This window comes from Opisthocomus hoazin, chromosome 6 (assembly GCF_030867145.1).
Source record: "Opisthocomus hoazin isolate bOpiHoa1 chromosome 6, bOpiHoa1.hap1, whole genome shotgun sequence".
Classification (NCBI taxonomy): Eukaryota; Metazoa; Chordata; class Aves; order Opisthocomiformes; family Opisthocomidae; genus Opisthocomus; species Opisthocomus hoazin.
Window position 1 is genome coordinate 78041734 of NC_134419.1, and position 16786 is coordinate 78058519.

Below are 16786 nucleotides of genomic sequence, written 5' to 3' on the forward strand. Positions count from 1 at the left end.
GGCCCTGTGGAGGCTGAGCCACCGCAGAGCTTTCCTGGAGGGAGAGGTGGGCGTGAAGGGCCTCAGACCTGTCAGCAGAGCAGCGGCACGTTGACCATTGACGAAGAGGGACCTGGGTGTGCTGGTGGGTGACAAGTTGACCATGAGCCAGCAGTGTGCCCTGATTGCCCAGAAAGCCAATGGGATCCTGGGGTGCATTCAGAGGAGTGTGGCCAGCAGGTCAAGGGAGGTTCTCCTTCCCCTCTACACTGCCCTGGTGAGGCCCCATCTGGAGTACTGCGTCCAGTGCTGGGCTCCCCACTTCAAGAAAGATGAGGAGCTACTGGAGAGAGTCCAGCGGAGGGCTACGAGGATGATGAGGGGACTGGAGCATCTCTCCTAGGAGGAGAGGCTGAGGGAGGTGGGCTTGTTCAGCCTGAAGAAGAGAAGGCTGCAAGGGGACCTTAGAAATGCCCATAAATATCTGCAGCGTGGGGGTCAGGAGGACGGGGCCAGACTCTTTCCAGTGGTGCCCAGAGACAGGACAAGGGGCAATGGGCACAAACTGAAGCAGAGGAAGTTCCAGCTGAAGATGAGGAAGAACTTCTTCCCTCTGAGGGTGACGGAGCCCTGGCCCAGGCTGCCCAGGGAGGCTGTGGAGTCTCCTTCTCTGGAGATATTCAAGACCCGCCTGGACAAGATCCTCTGCAGCCTGCTCTGGGTGACCCTGCTTGGGCAGGGGGTTGGACTGGGTGACCCACAGAGGTCCCTGCCAACCACGCTGTGACTCTGTGATCCTGTGAAGGGGGAAGGATCCCGGGAAGCTCTGCGACCCTGGCCGGGGCCCCTCGGACCCCCTCCAAGCCGGGGTCCCCCCTGGGTTAAGGACGGTTCAGGAGGAGCCCGGGTGGAGCAGGGGGTCCCCCTGGCGCCGCTGATGCGGGCGGTGTCCGCCAGGGGGCGCCGCGCCGTGGCGGCGGGGGGGGTGAGGGCGGGGGGGGAGGTGGCGGCGGCGGCGGCGGCTGAGGGAAATTTCCTGCCTGGCCGCCGCCGCCTCGGCCGGAGACCGCCTGGGCCCCGCGGCCGGCAGCGCCGAGGGGCCCGCGGAGCCGCCCTGGGGCCGAGAGGTGAGCGTAGCCCCGCGGGGGGAACCGGAGGGAGGGCGGGAGGGAGCGGGGCGGGGGCGGCGGGGACGGAGCGGTCTGGGCTCCTCAGCTGCCGGGAGCGCGGCGGTGCCCTCGGCCGGGTGGGCGGCGGGAAGCGCCCGGCCTCGGCGCGTCCCTTCCCGCGGGGCTCCCGGAGCCGGCCCCGCCGCGCTCCCTCTCCCGGGGACACGGCTGTCCCTCCCTCCCTCCGTGGGATGCCCTTCCTCGGGGGTCACCGCCGTCTCCCGGGATGGGGCTCCCGGGTGGGCTTGGGCCGTGAGGAGCCGTGTGTCTCCCCTCGCCGCTTCCCTCCCGCCCTTCCTGAGGTGAGCGGGGCCGGCGGCGTGCGAGGGGGCCGGGTGTCCGGGGCCGAGGGGGTCTCAGGGCTGGGCACAAGCTCTCCCCCTCTCCCTTGGGCAAGACGAGCGTCGTTTAGAAAAACGTACGCTTCCATTTGTGGTGTTTGTTGGGTTCTGGTGATGTTGGCCGGCGCTTCGGCACCGAGCGGTGACCGGAGGAAGGGGGTCACCGGAGGAGCCGCCATCGGGGCTGCTGCCCGTGCTACCACGTCCCTTCGTCCCTTCATCGCTGGCCTCATCCCTCGGGCAGAGCCGTGGGGCATGGTGAGCAGTGGCCTCATCCCTTCGGCAGAGGCGTGGGGCATGGCGAGGCTCCGGGCGGGCAGGGAGAGCAGCGGGTGTTGGGGAGGTCGGTGCGGATCCTGCAGCTGGTGGAGAACTTTGTATTTTGCTTATACGGGCTGCGAGGGAGAAAGCAAATGAGGCTTTCGTGGAAAAAATTCAAATTTATTACTTCCAAACCCAAAGGTATTGTGTTCTCCCCCCCCCCCCAGCTTATGGTTTCATTTAAAATACTGGGAAAAATAATGACTGACCTCACAAAAGTAATATAACGACAACTTTTAACTGTCTCCCATCATTGGATTTTTGTTTTTCACTTTAATCGTGGATTGTAGAGAGGGTTAATGGATATCAGCTGTGACTGCACAGTGTTTTTTAATTGGCAAAGGGTGTCTCTTAATTTTTTCAGATTTTTTAAAGATTTTTCTGCGAGGTCCCTCTCCTTGTGGCGTATTTCCATAGCGTGAGGTGATTTGCTGTGCCTTCAGCAGCGTAGCGTTTAAACCACCGCCTGCGTCTGATCTGTATGGGGTAGCGACTGCTGAGTTAAAATAAACTACATTGCTTATTGAGCTTTTTTTTTTTCCTAAGATGTTATAAGCTCTGTGAGAAAACTTGGAAAGTAGAAATAAAGAGGCTGAGAATTGAAAAATATTTATGATGTGCATGGCAGTCTTGGCTCATGTGCATGTTGTGCTTTGGGGCTTGTAAAAAAAAAAAAAAAGAAAAAAAGTAACTTTCAGTGGAAATTAAATGACATTCAGTTTCCAGCTGAATGTTAGAAGAATTTTTTAAGTGGATATAAAAATGTCTCCGGGAGACACCTGAAGTTCCCAGTTGGCTTTACTGGGTAGCGGATGAAACCGTGTGAGTCTTGGTGTGGGAAGATGCAGGTGGTCGGGTGGCACCGGCCCCGTCTGGGTCTCGCCACAGGTGGAAACTGGGCCTTGAGGAGAGGAGTCCCTGATGGGGTAACGGTCTCTAATTGCTGTAGATGGCACGAAGGGGCTTGCGGGGCAGCCTGCCGCTGCTCTGGGTTGGGGCTGGTGGCACTCGTGCCCCGAGACCTCAAGGAGGGGGCTGCGGGTGGAGGTGGGACCAGCTGGGGTTGAGGTCTCTGAACGGCGCGGGGCCGTGCTGGTGTGGGTGCCAACATCACGTACGGGGGCTCCGCGTTAGGGCAGGGGAAGGGAGTTAAGCTAAAAACGTTTGTTTTCTCAAGGGACAGAATCGGTTGTTTTGGAAATGTGGGAGAAGAAGGGAAAGAAAATAACGCGAGAAACAAAATGGTGTGGGTGTGGTGTTTCGTTCCTTTAATTTGCTCTGCCTTTGCTCGCAAATGAAAGGATTGCGGAGGAGCTGCGTTACACCAACCGTCCGTGCTTGCTGTGCTTCGACTAACACACTCCGTGTTCCTTAAACGCGTTTAACGTGTTCTTCCAAGTAAAAGGTAAAAACTGAATGCCTGGTTTAAAAGCTTCCTGTGCTCCCGACACCTTTAATAAACCCAGACATCTTTATATACCTCGAATCAGTGTGACGCTGCTGTTTGGATTACAGTAATTTATCCCCAGCCTGTGAAGTGCAGGTGCAAAGATGATATTTTTGGCACATTTGGGTCCTAGTTCGCTTTTATATCTTGCTTTCTTTCCCCTTTTCCACTTAATGTGTTTATGTTTATCTGTCTGTCATCTAGCTCAGTTGGGTTTTTTCATCTATGTGAGTTAAGCGCCAGTCTCTGCCAGAACAGCTGCCTTGAATCTTTTCTGATTTTTCTTCCCTGACCCCCCGTTGCATTCTCGGATTATACGGCCCGGCTGATGTCAGAAATGCACTGTGGGGGCTGAGATTGTGGGAGGCTGGGAGGCGACGGTCTGGGGGCTCTGCAGGGTCGAGGTCTGTGCAAGACGTTCCTCTGCCCCATGGGACCTCGTGAAGCTGAGGCAGAGGACGGGCAGAGCTGTGGCCCTTGCGTTGTGGCCTCCTGCACGTTCCCAACGGGAGGGTGACAGCGGTGGCTTACGGGGATGTGGAAGTTTGTATTTCCTTGGCGTCCGTCTCACAGGATGGTGTGTGCTTCATGACAGCAAAGCCTGCGCTCATTAAAGAAGTTCGTTGGTTGCGGGAAGCCTGCCTCGCACTGCGCCCGTTGTGGGCTTTTTGATTCTTCTGTAAGGCAAGTTGTGCCCTACGTTGGTTTTTTGGAGCTGTTGGTTGATGGACCGAAGCTGCAGAGCTGTGTTACTGACCGAACTAGTTTCAGAGCGCCTTGTCGGAGTACTGCGACTGGTGTACGTGGTGGCCTTTTTCATTTAAGAGGTTATATGAAGAAAAATGAGTGGACATAGGTTGACAAACTGCGAAGTGACAAAGAGCTGAAGGAAGTCTGTGGTGCAGTGCTGCCTTGTCACAGCTATCGTTGGTGTTTTCTGAGAAGCCAGCTACAGATGTTATCAGTAAAGTGCTTATATTCTTCTTCATGTTTGATGATGTCCTGTCAACGTGTTCACCGAGATTTCGTAGCAGGTCAGTTGCACTGTAGTGAGGAACAAAAAAGGAGCCAAGGCAAGTGTAGAACGCTGTGCAGGATGAAAACCAGAAAGATAAAAAGGAATGCTGAACGTTTGCCTTGCTGATGTGAGCGCAGTCCACCCCCCTCGTCAGAGGAGTGGGAGGTTCTGCGGGAGAGATGGTTCAGTTATTTGAAGACCCTGAGGACTGTGTTTGTGCCACCTTTGAACGTTATTGTTATTTTGTAAATGTGATACTAAGTTTCAGTCTCTGTATTTACAAAATACTCTTCAGCGTAGGTTTGTGACAGGGCTTGACACCAGCTGGAGATCCTGTGTCTGAAGGTCGTGTCGGAGGGCTTGAAGGCCATCGCCAATGAATGAAGATGCTCTCTACAACTACCTGAAAGGGGGTTGTAGTAAGGCAGGTGTTGGTCTCCCAGCTAACTAGTGATAGGACAAGAGGAAATGGCCCCTCAGGTTCTTTCAGGGGTGGTTCAGATTGGATATTAGGAAAAATTTCTTTACTGAGTGGTCAAGCGTTGGAAGAGGCTGCCCAGGGAAGCGGTGGAGTCCCCATCCCTGGGGGCATTCAAAAAACGTGTGGATGTGGCACTTCGGAACATGGTTTAGCAGGCGTGGTGTTGCTGGGGTGATGGACTTGATGAAGTCTTTTCCAGCCTTAATGATTCTGTGATTCTACGATTAGTGGAAAAATCTTGCCTTTACATAGAAACATGAAGGTGAACGACTCTCTACCTGGCAGTACCCTGAAAATTTCTCAGCAAAACCATCTGGTGAGATAACAGATGTTCTTGCCAGAAGCTGCTCTTCCATGGGCACTGGGGGGTTGGTACGCAGGGACCGGCTGGGTGCTAGTGGCTGAGCTTTGCGCGGGGCTGGTGTGGGGGCAAGCTGGGATCTCGTAAAACCCAGCAGTCGGGGGCAAGGAGAAGAGATTGCTGAGTAAACAGCTCTGTGTTTGAGCTTGCTGAAAGGTGTAAAGGGCTCTTAGGGGTTTTGTCAGGATTAGCCAGAGTGGTGTGTTCGGAGCAGATGAGGAGAGGCGTAAGAAATTGCTGCTTGTGAAAGATGGAAGGCCTGTTACCGTAATCATCGTGCTTGAGTTTAGAGATAACCATGCAGTTTGCCCGATCCTGCAATGTCAGCCGTACGCTGCATGTCAAAGAAATACTTGGGGTTTTTTTTGATTAATGTATAAACAGTGTAGTAAGAGTGGCACAACGTGGTGTTCCCGGTGAACAATGTGTGCAGACTTAAACTTGGTCACTCGCTCCGCATCCAGCGCGTGCCGGGACGCTGCAGCTTTCCAGCGCTGCATCCTCATGGCCCGGGAAGCGGCAGCGGAGGAGCCGAACCCCGGGGCTGCCGTCGTGATGCCTGCCATGAGCAGGGCTTTGTTTCTTGATAGGCATTTCATTATTAATTTCTTGATACAATATTAATGAAAGCAGAATCCCTCAGTAATCTAAAATATAATTTGGTGCTACATAATCGGAAGTATTGTAAATTGAATGGATACATTATTAAAGAGTCCTGAATTACCTATTCTTTGTGGAGAATGGTTTATGGGTACCCTGTGTGTGATGCTGGTTTTATGGGTTGAGAGCTGTCTTAGGGAATGCTTCAGGTACTGCTCGAACTGATTCGCAATGTGATGCAGCAGAATTCAAGCTGAATGAAAAGTGGCTGTAGGCACAGGCTGCTCTGCGCAGGCTTTCTGCATCCTTTTTAACTGTAGTCTTATCTGTTTTTTTTCTTCTCATTGCCTGTGCCCTTCTGCACAAGGTTTTGTGCAGGTGTATTCTTTGTCCTGTCTGATAACAATATGTATTGTATAATCCCAAATGGTGTAAGGGTTAATATTAAAAAAAAAAAAGCACCTGTGTTTATTCCAAACTTTCTGCTGAAATATAGGTATCTTTTAAATATATATGTACAATAGATCAGAAAACTTGTGTAAGCTAGAACTGAAATGAGATACTGATAACAGGGAGATTAGGAGAAAGTCAGCAGCAGCAATTTGTTGAGGTATTTGTACAGTACTTATTTTTGAGTTTTTCGCAACATGCAGTCTATTTTTAAGGCATGTGCAGAGTGTTGTGCTTTTTAGTTCAGCCGGTTTACTGCAGGTGTAGTAATTCCATCGATGATACTCTTTTGCCTGCCAGAATCCTGTGTGTTGTCTGCAGAGGACGCCTTTGGGAAGTGGAAGAATTGATGGGAGACTTTTCTTGCTGATGGGAGAGGGTGATACTCTTGGACTGTATTTTCATTGCTGCTTACCTAGGTGGTAAAATCTGAGCACGCAGCAGTGAAAATACTCCAGTGAAACAGCTCCCTGAACAAGTGCAGCACTAAAGGCTGCTTTTTTATATGCTCCTGGTCCTGCCAGTGAGCGAGGGGCCGAGTGGCCTCGCTAGCAGTCGGTGCTGGCCCTGCATCTGCAGACTGGAGCCCTTGTCCTGCCCGGTGCTGTGGCTGTCGGGCACAGGGGAGCTGCTTCCGCGCAGCCCCAGCCACTGCTCACCGAGTCCGTCTGCTGTCGAACAGCCATGCCCTAAAAATGCCCCTTTTTCTCGGACTCCTGGTTGGGGAAGCGGCAAAGTAAAAAGAGCTGGTCGCAGAGATCTAGTGCTTGCCCATGCAGAAGTGATGTATCTGTGTTCAAAGGCATAAAGGAAGGAATAAAACTAGAAGGAGATTTGTTGGGGTAGTTTGTTGCTTGCAGTGACAGCCTGTTGTTGCTGGAAAATGTGGCACAACTCAGCTGTGGGTTTTTCTATCCTTTTTTATCGCCGCTGTAAAAAGGAAAAAGTGCTCAGTCCTGAAAACTGAGGTTATCAGAGATTTTCTTTTTCTAGCGTAAAGTAATAATTTTTGCTAAGAATGAGAGATCTGAGCAGGTAAAACCAGAAAACAAAACTGTAAATCAGGTAGAGGTGCGACGAGATACAAATTAAAAATGATACCTGGGTGATGGAAGTGACAGGTTTTGGTTATTGCTGTTGGGAAGAGGCAGCTGTGCCGTGCCCCAGCAGCTGGAGGAAGCCGTACCAGTCGCACTGCTGCTCTCTGGAGATAACGCACACAAACGAGGATGCAGCAACATCCAGAATCACCAGGAAGAATGCAGCCTCTGAAAGTCTTTGGGTCAATAGCACTCTGAATTTTTAAGACAAAGCAAGTAGCAGATGATTTACATTGGAAGGAAGTGAAGTGTATTACTCATGTCACTTAAAAAAGATTGGGACAAAATAATTAGAAAAGCTGGAGGATTAACTTCTCTGCCAAAGTAAGGGACTTAGGTGGACTAAGAGGTCTCCTTCTTCTATGTTTTGTTGCTCTGGAGGCATTATAAGATACTTCAGAATGAAATATGCAACTACACTTTCCTGACAAGAACTTACTCTCTTGAGACCAAGGAGTTTCAGGTTTCCTGATGGTTGGGTTTTTCTTTAATTATTGTGGTTCTTGAGTTTTTTTCCTCTTCAGTAAAATCAGTGTCTCTCTCATCCGCAATAACATTTAAAGAAAGCTCAGATAAAATGGAGCACTGCTGTAGTTCGTGATGGTGCTCCTCGCAAGGGATGGGCTGAAGGCTAGCAGAGTAATTTTGATTATCAGCCAGCGTAACCGGAAGGAGGTGAACTATGGGAGCGTGATGCTTTGCCATCGCGTCCACAGGAAGGTGATGTTTAATGTAGATTGCAAGGAGGACGGAATAGTGTGGTTGGTTGTATAGGGCTAATACTCCCCTGGCCCCTGGTCCTTCAAGCCAGAGGTCATGGTGCCCCATGCTCTGCTGGGGTCCTGTCTACGTGTTCCCGGGGCTGGGACCACGCTCCATGAGGTTCATGCTCTGTCCTCTTTTATCTTGGTGTTCGCTCCCGTAATTTGTTACCTCCCTTGGTTCTTTTAATGAAAATTTTTATCAGAAACAACAGATAAATCCTTGGTGAATGAGAGAAAGCCCGCGTAATCATGACTTTAAGCCAACGATGAGAATTTGTGGTCGAAGACCCTATAGTTGTCAGTATATTTGATAAAGGACCTGTCAATATTTCCTCACCAAGCACTGTAATTCTGTAGCTTCAGAGCAGTTTTCACGAGTACATGGGATGCATTTTAATTTGTTTCCTAGAGGGGAAGCTCACTTTTTGACCAATGTTTCTGTCTTTTAATTTAGTTTGGTAAAATGTGGAAATTTGTAAACATATCCGTGTGTAAACTCTGCAGAGAATTTACCTTAAATTATAAGGGTACTTTCTTGTCTCACTTGCCTGACTAGTGCTCTATCTGCTCTCACTCCTAGTATGCTAGGCTATGCTAGGGATTTTTAGGCTTTCATTGCTGTAAGACAGGGAACATCTCCAAGCATACTTAAAATTTGTTTTTCTCGTAACAGATTTTATTGCTGAACCTGCCAGTTTCGTCATCTGTAACTGCTTCTCAAATGACTTGCAAACTAGTTGTGCAAATTAAAGAATAAACAAAACCAATCTTCATCCGATACAACTTTATCGATTAATCCTTCCTTCATCTTGCTTACTATTTCTTTTAGTAAATTCTATTTTTATTGTCTTTTGCCCTTTAATCTTGTCGTCTTTGCTCTCTGTCCTTTGATCATTTGTTTTCTTTGCATTCCTAGCCTTGATTTCTGCTGTAATATGCTGTATATTGCTTGAGCTACAGTGCTGTGCTTTTTCGTGAGCCGTAGGCTATTGATTTAAACAGGCAATGAACACTGTTTGTATCCTGTGTTCTGCGGGTTTAGATGTCTCGGGTACTTTCCGAGGTTTTTTTGATTTAGATTTAGATTTCACGAACCTATTCAATCATATTGCACAATGTCACTTAAAATGTTTAATTACTTGACAATATTAATTTATCTGCTGCCTATCTTTCTGCTGATCTGGTACAATTGGGCAAAGTTTGCAAATTGCTACTGGGAGCGAGATTGTAGTGAAATAGCTTTCATGCTGCAGAAGAAAAGCCTTTGTGTAACCAAGTTAAAATGATATATGCCTTTCCTGTTAAATATAGGGATGAGTTTAAATGGATTCACATTATCATTTTGTTTGCAGTTGTCAAAAGCTCATTAATTTCCAGTCAAACTACCTAGCTTGCTGCTTCAAATTGCTTTTAAATTACACGTGTGCTGATCAATCTTAAAAAGCCAAATTAAAAACTCAGCTGAGGGCACGTTTCAAGGCCACAGATACAACACTTCATTCTAATCTGTTTTTTACAGGCTAACCTCCCACCTCCAGCACCTCTCCAGTTCCCGGCAGAACTGGGGGGAGAGGAAATTTCAGTGACTTAAATATTTCTGGGAACGCGGGGAGGACAGGAAAAGATGCAAACAGGGAACTATATTTAAATAATGACCTATTTGCATTACTTAAACTACTAGAGACAAACCTAGGAAGATGTGATGTTGAGATAATTGGTGCTATCACAATGTGTGATATTTTTATTTTTTTAAGAAGACTTGCTGTGATTCCACTGAGATCCCTCTGTGGTGCACCTGAGCATACCGTGGCTTCACCTGGGACCCAGAATGATGTGCAGGAGAGCTCTTGGCAGCCAGCTTCTTCACCTTTTCTTTATTTTGATATCTTTTAGCAGCAAACTGCAGAAGCTATTTAGAAGTTCTGTGTACGTGTGACTTGGCTGAGTTGAAATTTGTGCTGAAAAAGCTTGAGAATTGCTGTACTACATCAAACTTCAAATTTGGCCCTTCAAATTTGACCTCATTCACCACGATCTGCAGAGGAAGAAACTTGAATAATTTCCTTGAAAAATCACTGAACACTCAAAGCCTGCTCTGTAAACAGTGGTTTCCATTTCCAGAGGCCCTTGGTTAGCAATTTATTCTTTGAAATGAAAGCTTAATGCCTTCCAAAGAGGTTGTGTATTTTGTCTAACCTAGCTCTGTGTGTGCAGTTAACATCTTCAGGCTCAGTTCTGCCGCTGTCCTGGCAGCAGGTCTGCATACTTTTTCTTTCAGTAGTGTTAAATTTAAATAGAATTTATGTTTAAACATAATAAATTGTAGCAGATTAATTGTGCATGATATCTTTTAGATTTTTTTTTTTTTTGATGCTCAGTCCTCCCTCATCTACTCAGCTCTTTCACTTCAGTTTTAGCAGCTGTAATGTAATCCCTGGTGTTGGTTTTGCTCAAAAAAAAGGCAAGAGAAAGATCCTGCAGTGCCCGAACCTCCGTAGCATCTTCTGTATCTTAGAAGGAGAGAGAACCGGAGTGAAATACTGCTGGCAAAGCAGGGAGCAGCTTGCACTGTACTGTTCCCTGAGAATAGAACAACTTCTTTGGGGCATTACACGTGCTGACTGAGACTTGACTGCAGCAGCTATGTTTGTAGCTGTCAGCCTGTGTGGGAAGTGGAGGTAGCTTCTGTTCCTCTTCGGGGATTGTGTAAAAGAGAACTGAAACACAGGGGCTGTCAGAGGGATGGGAGCATGGAGCCGGGGAATCGCGACTGGTTGATCTCCAGCCTGCCCCTGTAATCCCTACAGCGCCGGTGTTTTAGCTAATTAATGCTGTGCAGGGTGCTTTGGTGTTGAAGGTGTTCTTTAAGGACAGTTTTGCTCTATGTACTTTTCTTGAAATTGGACTCACAGGTGATTGATTATGAAATGCTGAAAGGAGGAAAAAAGATTATGTTAGAAAATTCCCTCTGGGGGAGGGCTGTGATTTTTACTTTTTTAAAGGAGAAATTATCTTGCTTGCAAAATGAGATGAAAGGCACGCAGTGCTTGCTCTTTCAGTGACAGATTAGCAAAATAAAAATGTTTTGGTTTTTGAGACGATGCATTTATTTACCTTAGCCCTCGTGGCAAGGTAGGACCCTCAAGCGACTCTGTATTTTTTGGAGACAAAGCTCATCTTGGAGTTCTTGGAGGATGGATGAATGAGAATCCACTGGTCCTGTCCAGCCTGGCTCTGGTCTGCCGAGATCTGACCCCTCCGGAGAGAAACCCTTCAGCCCCTTGAAACCGGTACAGCGTGCTCTGGTGACAGAGCATCCCTGAGCTTGTGTCCTCAGGGCACCTCGCAGCGAAAGCTGGGCCGTGGCTGCTGCCCCGCGGGACGCTGCCATCGCTGGGAGCTGTGATCGGAACCGGCTCTGGAGCGTGGGAAAGGAAGGAACTGTCCCGCCGGCCGGGGCTCGCAGGAGCGTGCCCAGCTGTCAGGGGCCCAGCGCAGGGGAAAGCCAGGTTCTGTCAGCTTTTCAGCTAGAAAATGCCTTCACAGCTGTGTACCAGTTTTCAGAGGTGTGTTACAAGCTTTTATTTCTGACTTTCTACCCGAATTTATATGTATTTATTTTAAACTCTGTAAGTTTAATGTTTTCTGCTAAACATGGTCATCATCTTCAAAACCTCCAGACTCTCCTGGTCTCTTACAGCTGAGCATGGAGCTGTAGTCCTGTGCTGTTACACAGCCCCATATCTAGCCAGCAGCACTTTTAACATCTTAAATGATGATGTTACTCCACAAAGACATGTTGAAAGGTTGGCGGGTTCCTGCTTATTCATTTAACCAGTTGCTCAACACAAAGTCATGCTTTTCGCGGTGTTGGTGTGGGGCTGGCCCGCGGGAGCCCTGCCAGTGCTCCGTCTCACGGCTCTCAACCCTTGTTCCCTGCAAGTAATTAATCTCCTGAGCACTGATTGGATCTACTAGGTTTGATTTTTACTCAGTTGCTTGCAAAATACATTTCTGAAGGCGTCGGTGGCTTGGACACGTAACGGTGACTTCCCCAAAATACGTGTGCTCGGCCTGGAAGGGAAGAACTGCGTTCTCGTCCCCATCCCGGGGCTTTCGCCTGTGGTGCTCAGCCCCGTGGTAACGTGGTGTGACTGGTAACAGCAACGTCGGCTTTGTAGCAAACACAGAGCGAGGGCCTGATGCGGTTCAAGTGGTTTTTGAGTGTCTGGACTGTGTTGCAGAAAACAGCGTTTCCGCATTTACTGCTCTCTGTAGGTATGTGGTGTTACAACTGAGAAGTAGAGGCTGGTGATCCAAGGTCAGTGGGACGGGCAGACCGGTGGGGTGTGTTAGTAGCTTATCCGTTAGTAAAACTGGTGGTAGGATCACTTTGAAAGCATTCCTTTTATAAAAGTACATTTATGGAAAAAGTTTGTATTGTGTTTTACTTTTAAAAACACTAAAAATCCCCCAAAAAACAAACTAAAAGCTTGTCCTGCAGAGAATGATACGCCTCTTTGATGATGCATTAGTGCTCAGGTTGATATGCTCCCGTTTTAGGTAGATGGACAGACTGAAGTTCAGCGCAGAATGGGCGCTGAATCGCAGTGCGGAGTCAGAGCTAGAATATTCCGTCTGCCTCCCAGTAGTCGGGTTATTCTCATAACAAGGAGAATGAAATCCGCTCTGCAGCCCCTCGGAGAACTGGTCCTGGCACGCAGCGTGCCGGTGGGAACCGGGGGTGTTCTGTGTTGGGGAGCAGGTCCGGTGGCTGCTGGGGCGGAGGGGGGCTGTGCCCCTGCCTTCTGGGACTGCCACGGGACGCTCCTTGGGTGTCTGCACGCAGAGAACGCTGCGCTGATGTGTGTGAGAAATGGGTATTCACGCGGGCTGTATTTTAACACTTCTGCCGTGGTCAGGATGGAGACTTGATGGCGGGGTAAATTCTCAAGCTGTTGTATCTGTCAGTGAGGTGTGCTGCTGTTAATACACTCACCAGCCTCCAGTGCCCTGTGTAACACTGTGTTTTATCCAAGATTAGGGTATTGCTGTGTTTTTGGAGGCAAACTGTTTGTGAACGTCACAGAATTAAAGCCTCTAGGAACCTAGATACATTGCTATTTTAATATTACTGGAAACTTGAAAACTTGTATTTCCCAGTTTATAAACTTGGGTTTATGCGCTCCCCAGCACTGTACCCCTAACCTAGCAGGCTGGTTGACTTAAGCTCTGTCTTTAGTCGCTACAAAGAATCTTCTGCAGGGATCATTCAGCCAAGCTGTGGGCTTCTGCCCTGTGCTGAGGGCCCTTCTTGTCTGCAGACACCTGTCCTACCTTGTCCCTCGCTGTCATGAGGGAAGGGAGCGTGGGGCGATTAACTGGTGGAGTTGCAGTGTTGGGTGAGGTACATTTTATGTACCTATTTGTGTCCATGCAGGTACAGAGATTGATTCTTAGCAGCTGAAAGAAACTTACCAAAGCCAACAGAACAAGACCAATAGACTAAAATATTTTTGATGCATTATGTCTTGTATACAAATAACAATGATAACCTGATAAAATACTGGTAAGGAAGGCTCATGGCCAGTTTGAATGAGAATAAAACGAGGTGTGTTTTTAAGACTTGAAGTGAAACTTCAGCCTGTTGACATTTAGTTGCCAGGGGTGGAGGTGTCTTGTGGCAGGGAAGAGTGGTGTGGGGAAAGACAAGGTGAAAAGAACAGATAATGTGAACTGAAGAGAGGGCTGTGGTGATGCCTGGGTGAGTGGCAGGTGGGTGAGGTTATGAAAAACCCACGGAACGGGCACGGTTGCGAATGTGGAAGTGGGCTCGCAAGTTCCTGGCTCTGCTGGCCGTCGTCTGCTCGGTATAACCAGGCGTAGGGCAGGAGTTAAGGGTGATGGGCTTTCCTGTTCCTGCTTTGAATAAGGAGAACCTGAATCCAAAGCACACCTTGCAAATGTATCCTTATGCACATTAGAGACTCTGCCATAAAAATTATTTTTGTGGCAAGATCTACCCTGTTTTTTTAATGAACTGAATCTGGCTGTGCTGTAGCTTTGGCTTAGATAAGCACATTTCCCCATTGCTGTTCATTTCGAGACACTGCGTGGCTTTGATGGTATTACTGAAAATTGCTTCAAAATGCAAGAACGAAAGGAAAAGGCTGAAATTTTTAATTAAATATTGTATTCCTTTGGAGTATTTTTCAGCGGAGGCAGCGCAAGCGCATCTGTAGATGTCTGGTGGGCTGCTGCTCAGCCCTGCCGTGAGGAACCACAAACAGCCATTGTGCTGGGCAGCGCGGCTGGCTCTGGAGCGCGCCCGTCGTACGGCGCCCAACACTGCGGCTATTCACGGCGTCCCCTTCAAGGGGCTGACAGCAAGCTTTATCTCTGCACAGAAACTAGAATTTTCCTCTGGGACAGGAGCAACAAAGCTCGAGGGGAAAAATGACCGCGTTCAGCACCGATTTGTTTCATCCTGTCAACGGCAAGGCGGGAGCGTAGGGAAGTCTCCCCTTCCCCGGGCCGAAGGCAGGTGCTACCAACTCTTCAGTGTCTGGGGCTTATGGCTGTGTTTTATCTTATGTGAGTTATTTGTTTTGTTTTTTTTTAATCTTATTAGGTCGGAAGGGGGTAATGCTTTTTCTAAAGATTCCTCGTAGTACTGGTCTGTTTTCTTTAATGCTGTGTTGATTACATGTGTATTGGTGAATTGTATCTATGGAATATAAATGCACCTTCCAAATGTTGTTGTGATCTTGGTGAGAAGGAAAAGGGAACTCTTTCAGCGTCTGAAATCAATAGATAGATATGGTACAGCGTGCAAGCGTCGGAAGTTCTGCTGCATTTGCTGGGAGTTGGTGGCCTGTCAGGATTTGCCACTTAGGGATTTGCAGCAGTCAAGCGGTAGCTAAGAAATTTTCAAAAGTATCAAACAGGTTCTGTTAATTTGCAGGGCCAAGAAGAAACAAAACTCGGAAACCGCAGAGGCATTTGTGTGATTTCTAACTCCGTGGTTAAGAACTCCCATAGGAACCTCTTAAAACCAACAGGTGTTTTCTAGCTTTTTGGGTCTTCATTGTTTTCTAGCATTTTAGGTCTCCCTGGAAACATATAAACAGTTGCATCACATGCCTGCTCTTTGCTCAGAGTCTTTAAATACTGAAACCCTCGTTTAATTGCAACACACGCTGTTTGGTAATATGAATTTGTGAAATAGTGTGTCCTTAAAATAGCTTGATGCCTAGGTCATGGTAAATACATAATCAAATTCAAGCTGTACCAGGATAGTAAGTAGTGGCAATTGGTAGTTCTTGTAGTAAAATGAATTCCGGGATTGTTGGGACAGCAGTACTATTGTGGTTTTTTTTTGTTTGAGGGTTTTTTTTTTTTTTCAGTTGATTTTAATTATGACCAAAGTTAAATAATTGAGCAACGATGATGTTTGTGGCAGCAATTCCCTGGTGTTTCTGGGCCCTGAAATAGGACATTTCTCTGTACTGAATCCTGTAGCCCTTGTTGCTTCTGGATTATTTGGCAGCTGTTCATTTTATTTTATTGTTTCCCAAGGCATGCAAGCAGGTAGTGAATACATTTATGCTGTCATTTCTTTCTGTAGGAAGAATGGGCAAACGAGGCATTGCCTGTTTACAAAGTTTCTGGAACGCTAGATTCATTTGCGTGCTTTGTTTCCAAGCAAACAAAGTCAGGACAATGGAGAAAGGATATTGTTATTGAGCCTCTGGGACTCTGCTGCTGCATTTTATTTTGAAATAGACTTTAATATTTCTGACCTGATATCCTGAGCCATGTAAGAAAATTCCAAGCGGACAGCTAGCTTTCCTTATTTTGGAAATATCTCTGCTTCCTCCATGTGTGGTTTTTGGGTTTTGTTTTTTTTTAAACATAGGTTGCAGGTTATTTTCTTGATGTCGGAACAGCTGATCTGCTGGTGGTGCATCACTGTATTGGAAGAGTTCAGCAGAAATTAATTCTGAACACAAATCAAACCAGCTAATGTAATGTCAGTGTCCTGCTGGAAGGTAAAGCAGAAAGTAAAAAAAGAGAACAAATTATGCAAGTAAATAGCATTGCAAGCGGGAACATTGAGTTATGGGATTAGATGATAGATGTTGTTTGAGATGGTCTGGAGTGCCAGTCCGTGAGCTTTTGGCCAGGTAGGATCGAGTCTCTCAAAAACCGTTGCAGATCTTCCACTTGCATCTGAGTTTGAGGAAGAACTACTTCCCTCTGAGGGTGACGGAGCCCTGGCCCAGGCTGCCCAGGGAGGCTGTGGAGTCTCCTTCTCTGGAGATATTCCAGCCCCGCCTGGACGTGGTGCTGTGCAGCCTGCTCTGGGTGACCCTGCTTGGGCAGGGGGTTGGGCTGGGTGACCCACAGAGGTCCCTGTCAACCCCTGCCATTCTGTGATTCTGTGATGCTGTGAATGAACGAGGCGCCTTTGTAGTATTGTATCCAGGAGGGGACTAAAATTATGTCATGGCCTGGTGGTCCAGAGATCTGAATCCAAACTACTTTTCCTTCCACCCTTGAATAATAATACTAGGAGATGTATATTCCTTAGATGTGTTAAAACTTTATTTTATAATGTTGTTTCATGTTAGCTGAACGCCCCGGAGCGGGCAGGGATGCCTCTTTCCAGCCCGAAGGAAAGCACTCGAGCGGTACTTCAACACAACAGTCCAGTTTGATGCTGTCTGGGTTTAATTTAGCAGATTCAGGGCAT

The 16786-nt window shown here is 47.8% G+C and overlaps 1 protein-coding gene across 4 annotated transcripts in view; it reads left to right on the plus strand.

Annotated features, from left to right (window-relative positions):
• Window positions 1-1025: 1025 nt before the first annotated feature.
• The window catches only part of PTPRE (protein tyrosine phosphatase receptor type E), a 106868-nt gene continuing 91107 nt past the window's right edge, over window positions 1026-16786 (plus strand). The window contains exon 1 of one of the 4 annotated variants that reach the window (XM_075423924.1): window positions 1026-1106. Coding sequence is in view for 1 of the 4 variants with exons in the window: in XM_075423923.1 (XP_075280038.1) it covers window positions 14606-14625 (20 nt within the window). In the remaining 3 variants the exon portion in view is untranslated. Of the gene's footprint in view, window positions 1107-1412; window positions 1451-1712; window positions 1748-14570; window positions 14626-16786 lie in introns of those variants that run through there. The other 3 variants (XM_075423926.1, XM_075423927.1, XM_075423923.1) reach the window with 3 other exon arrangements.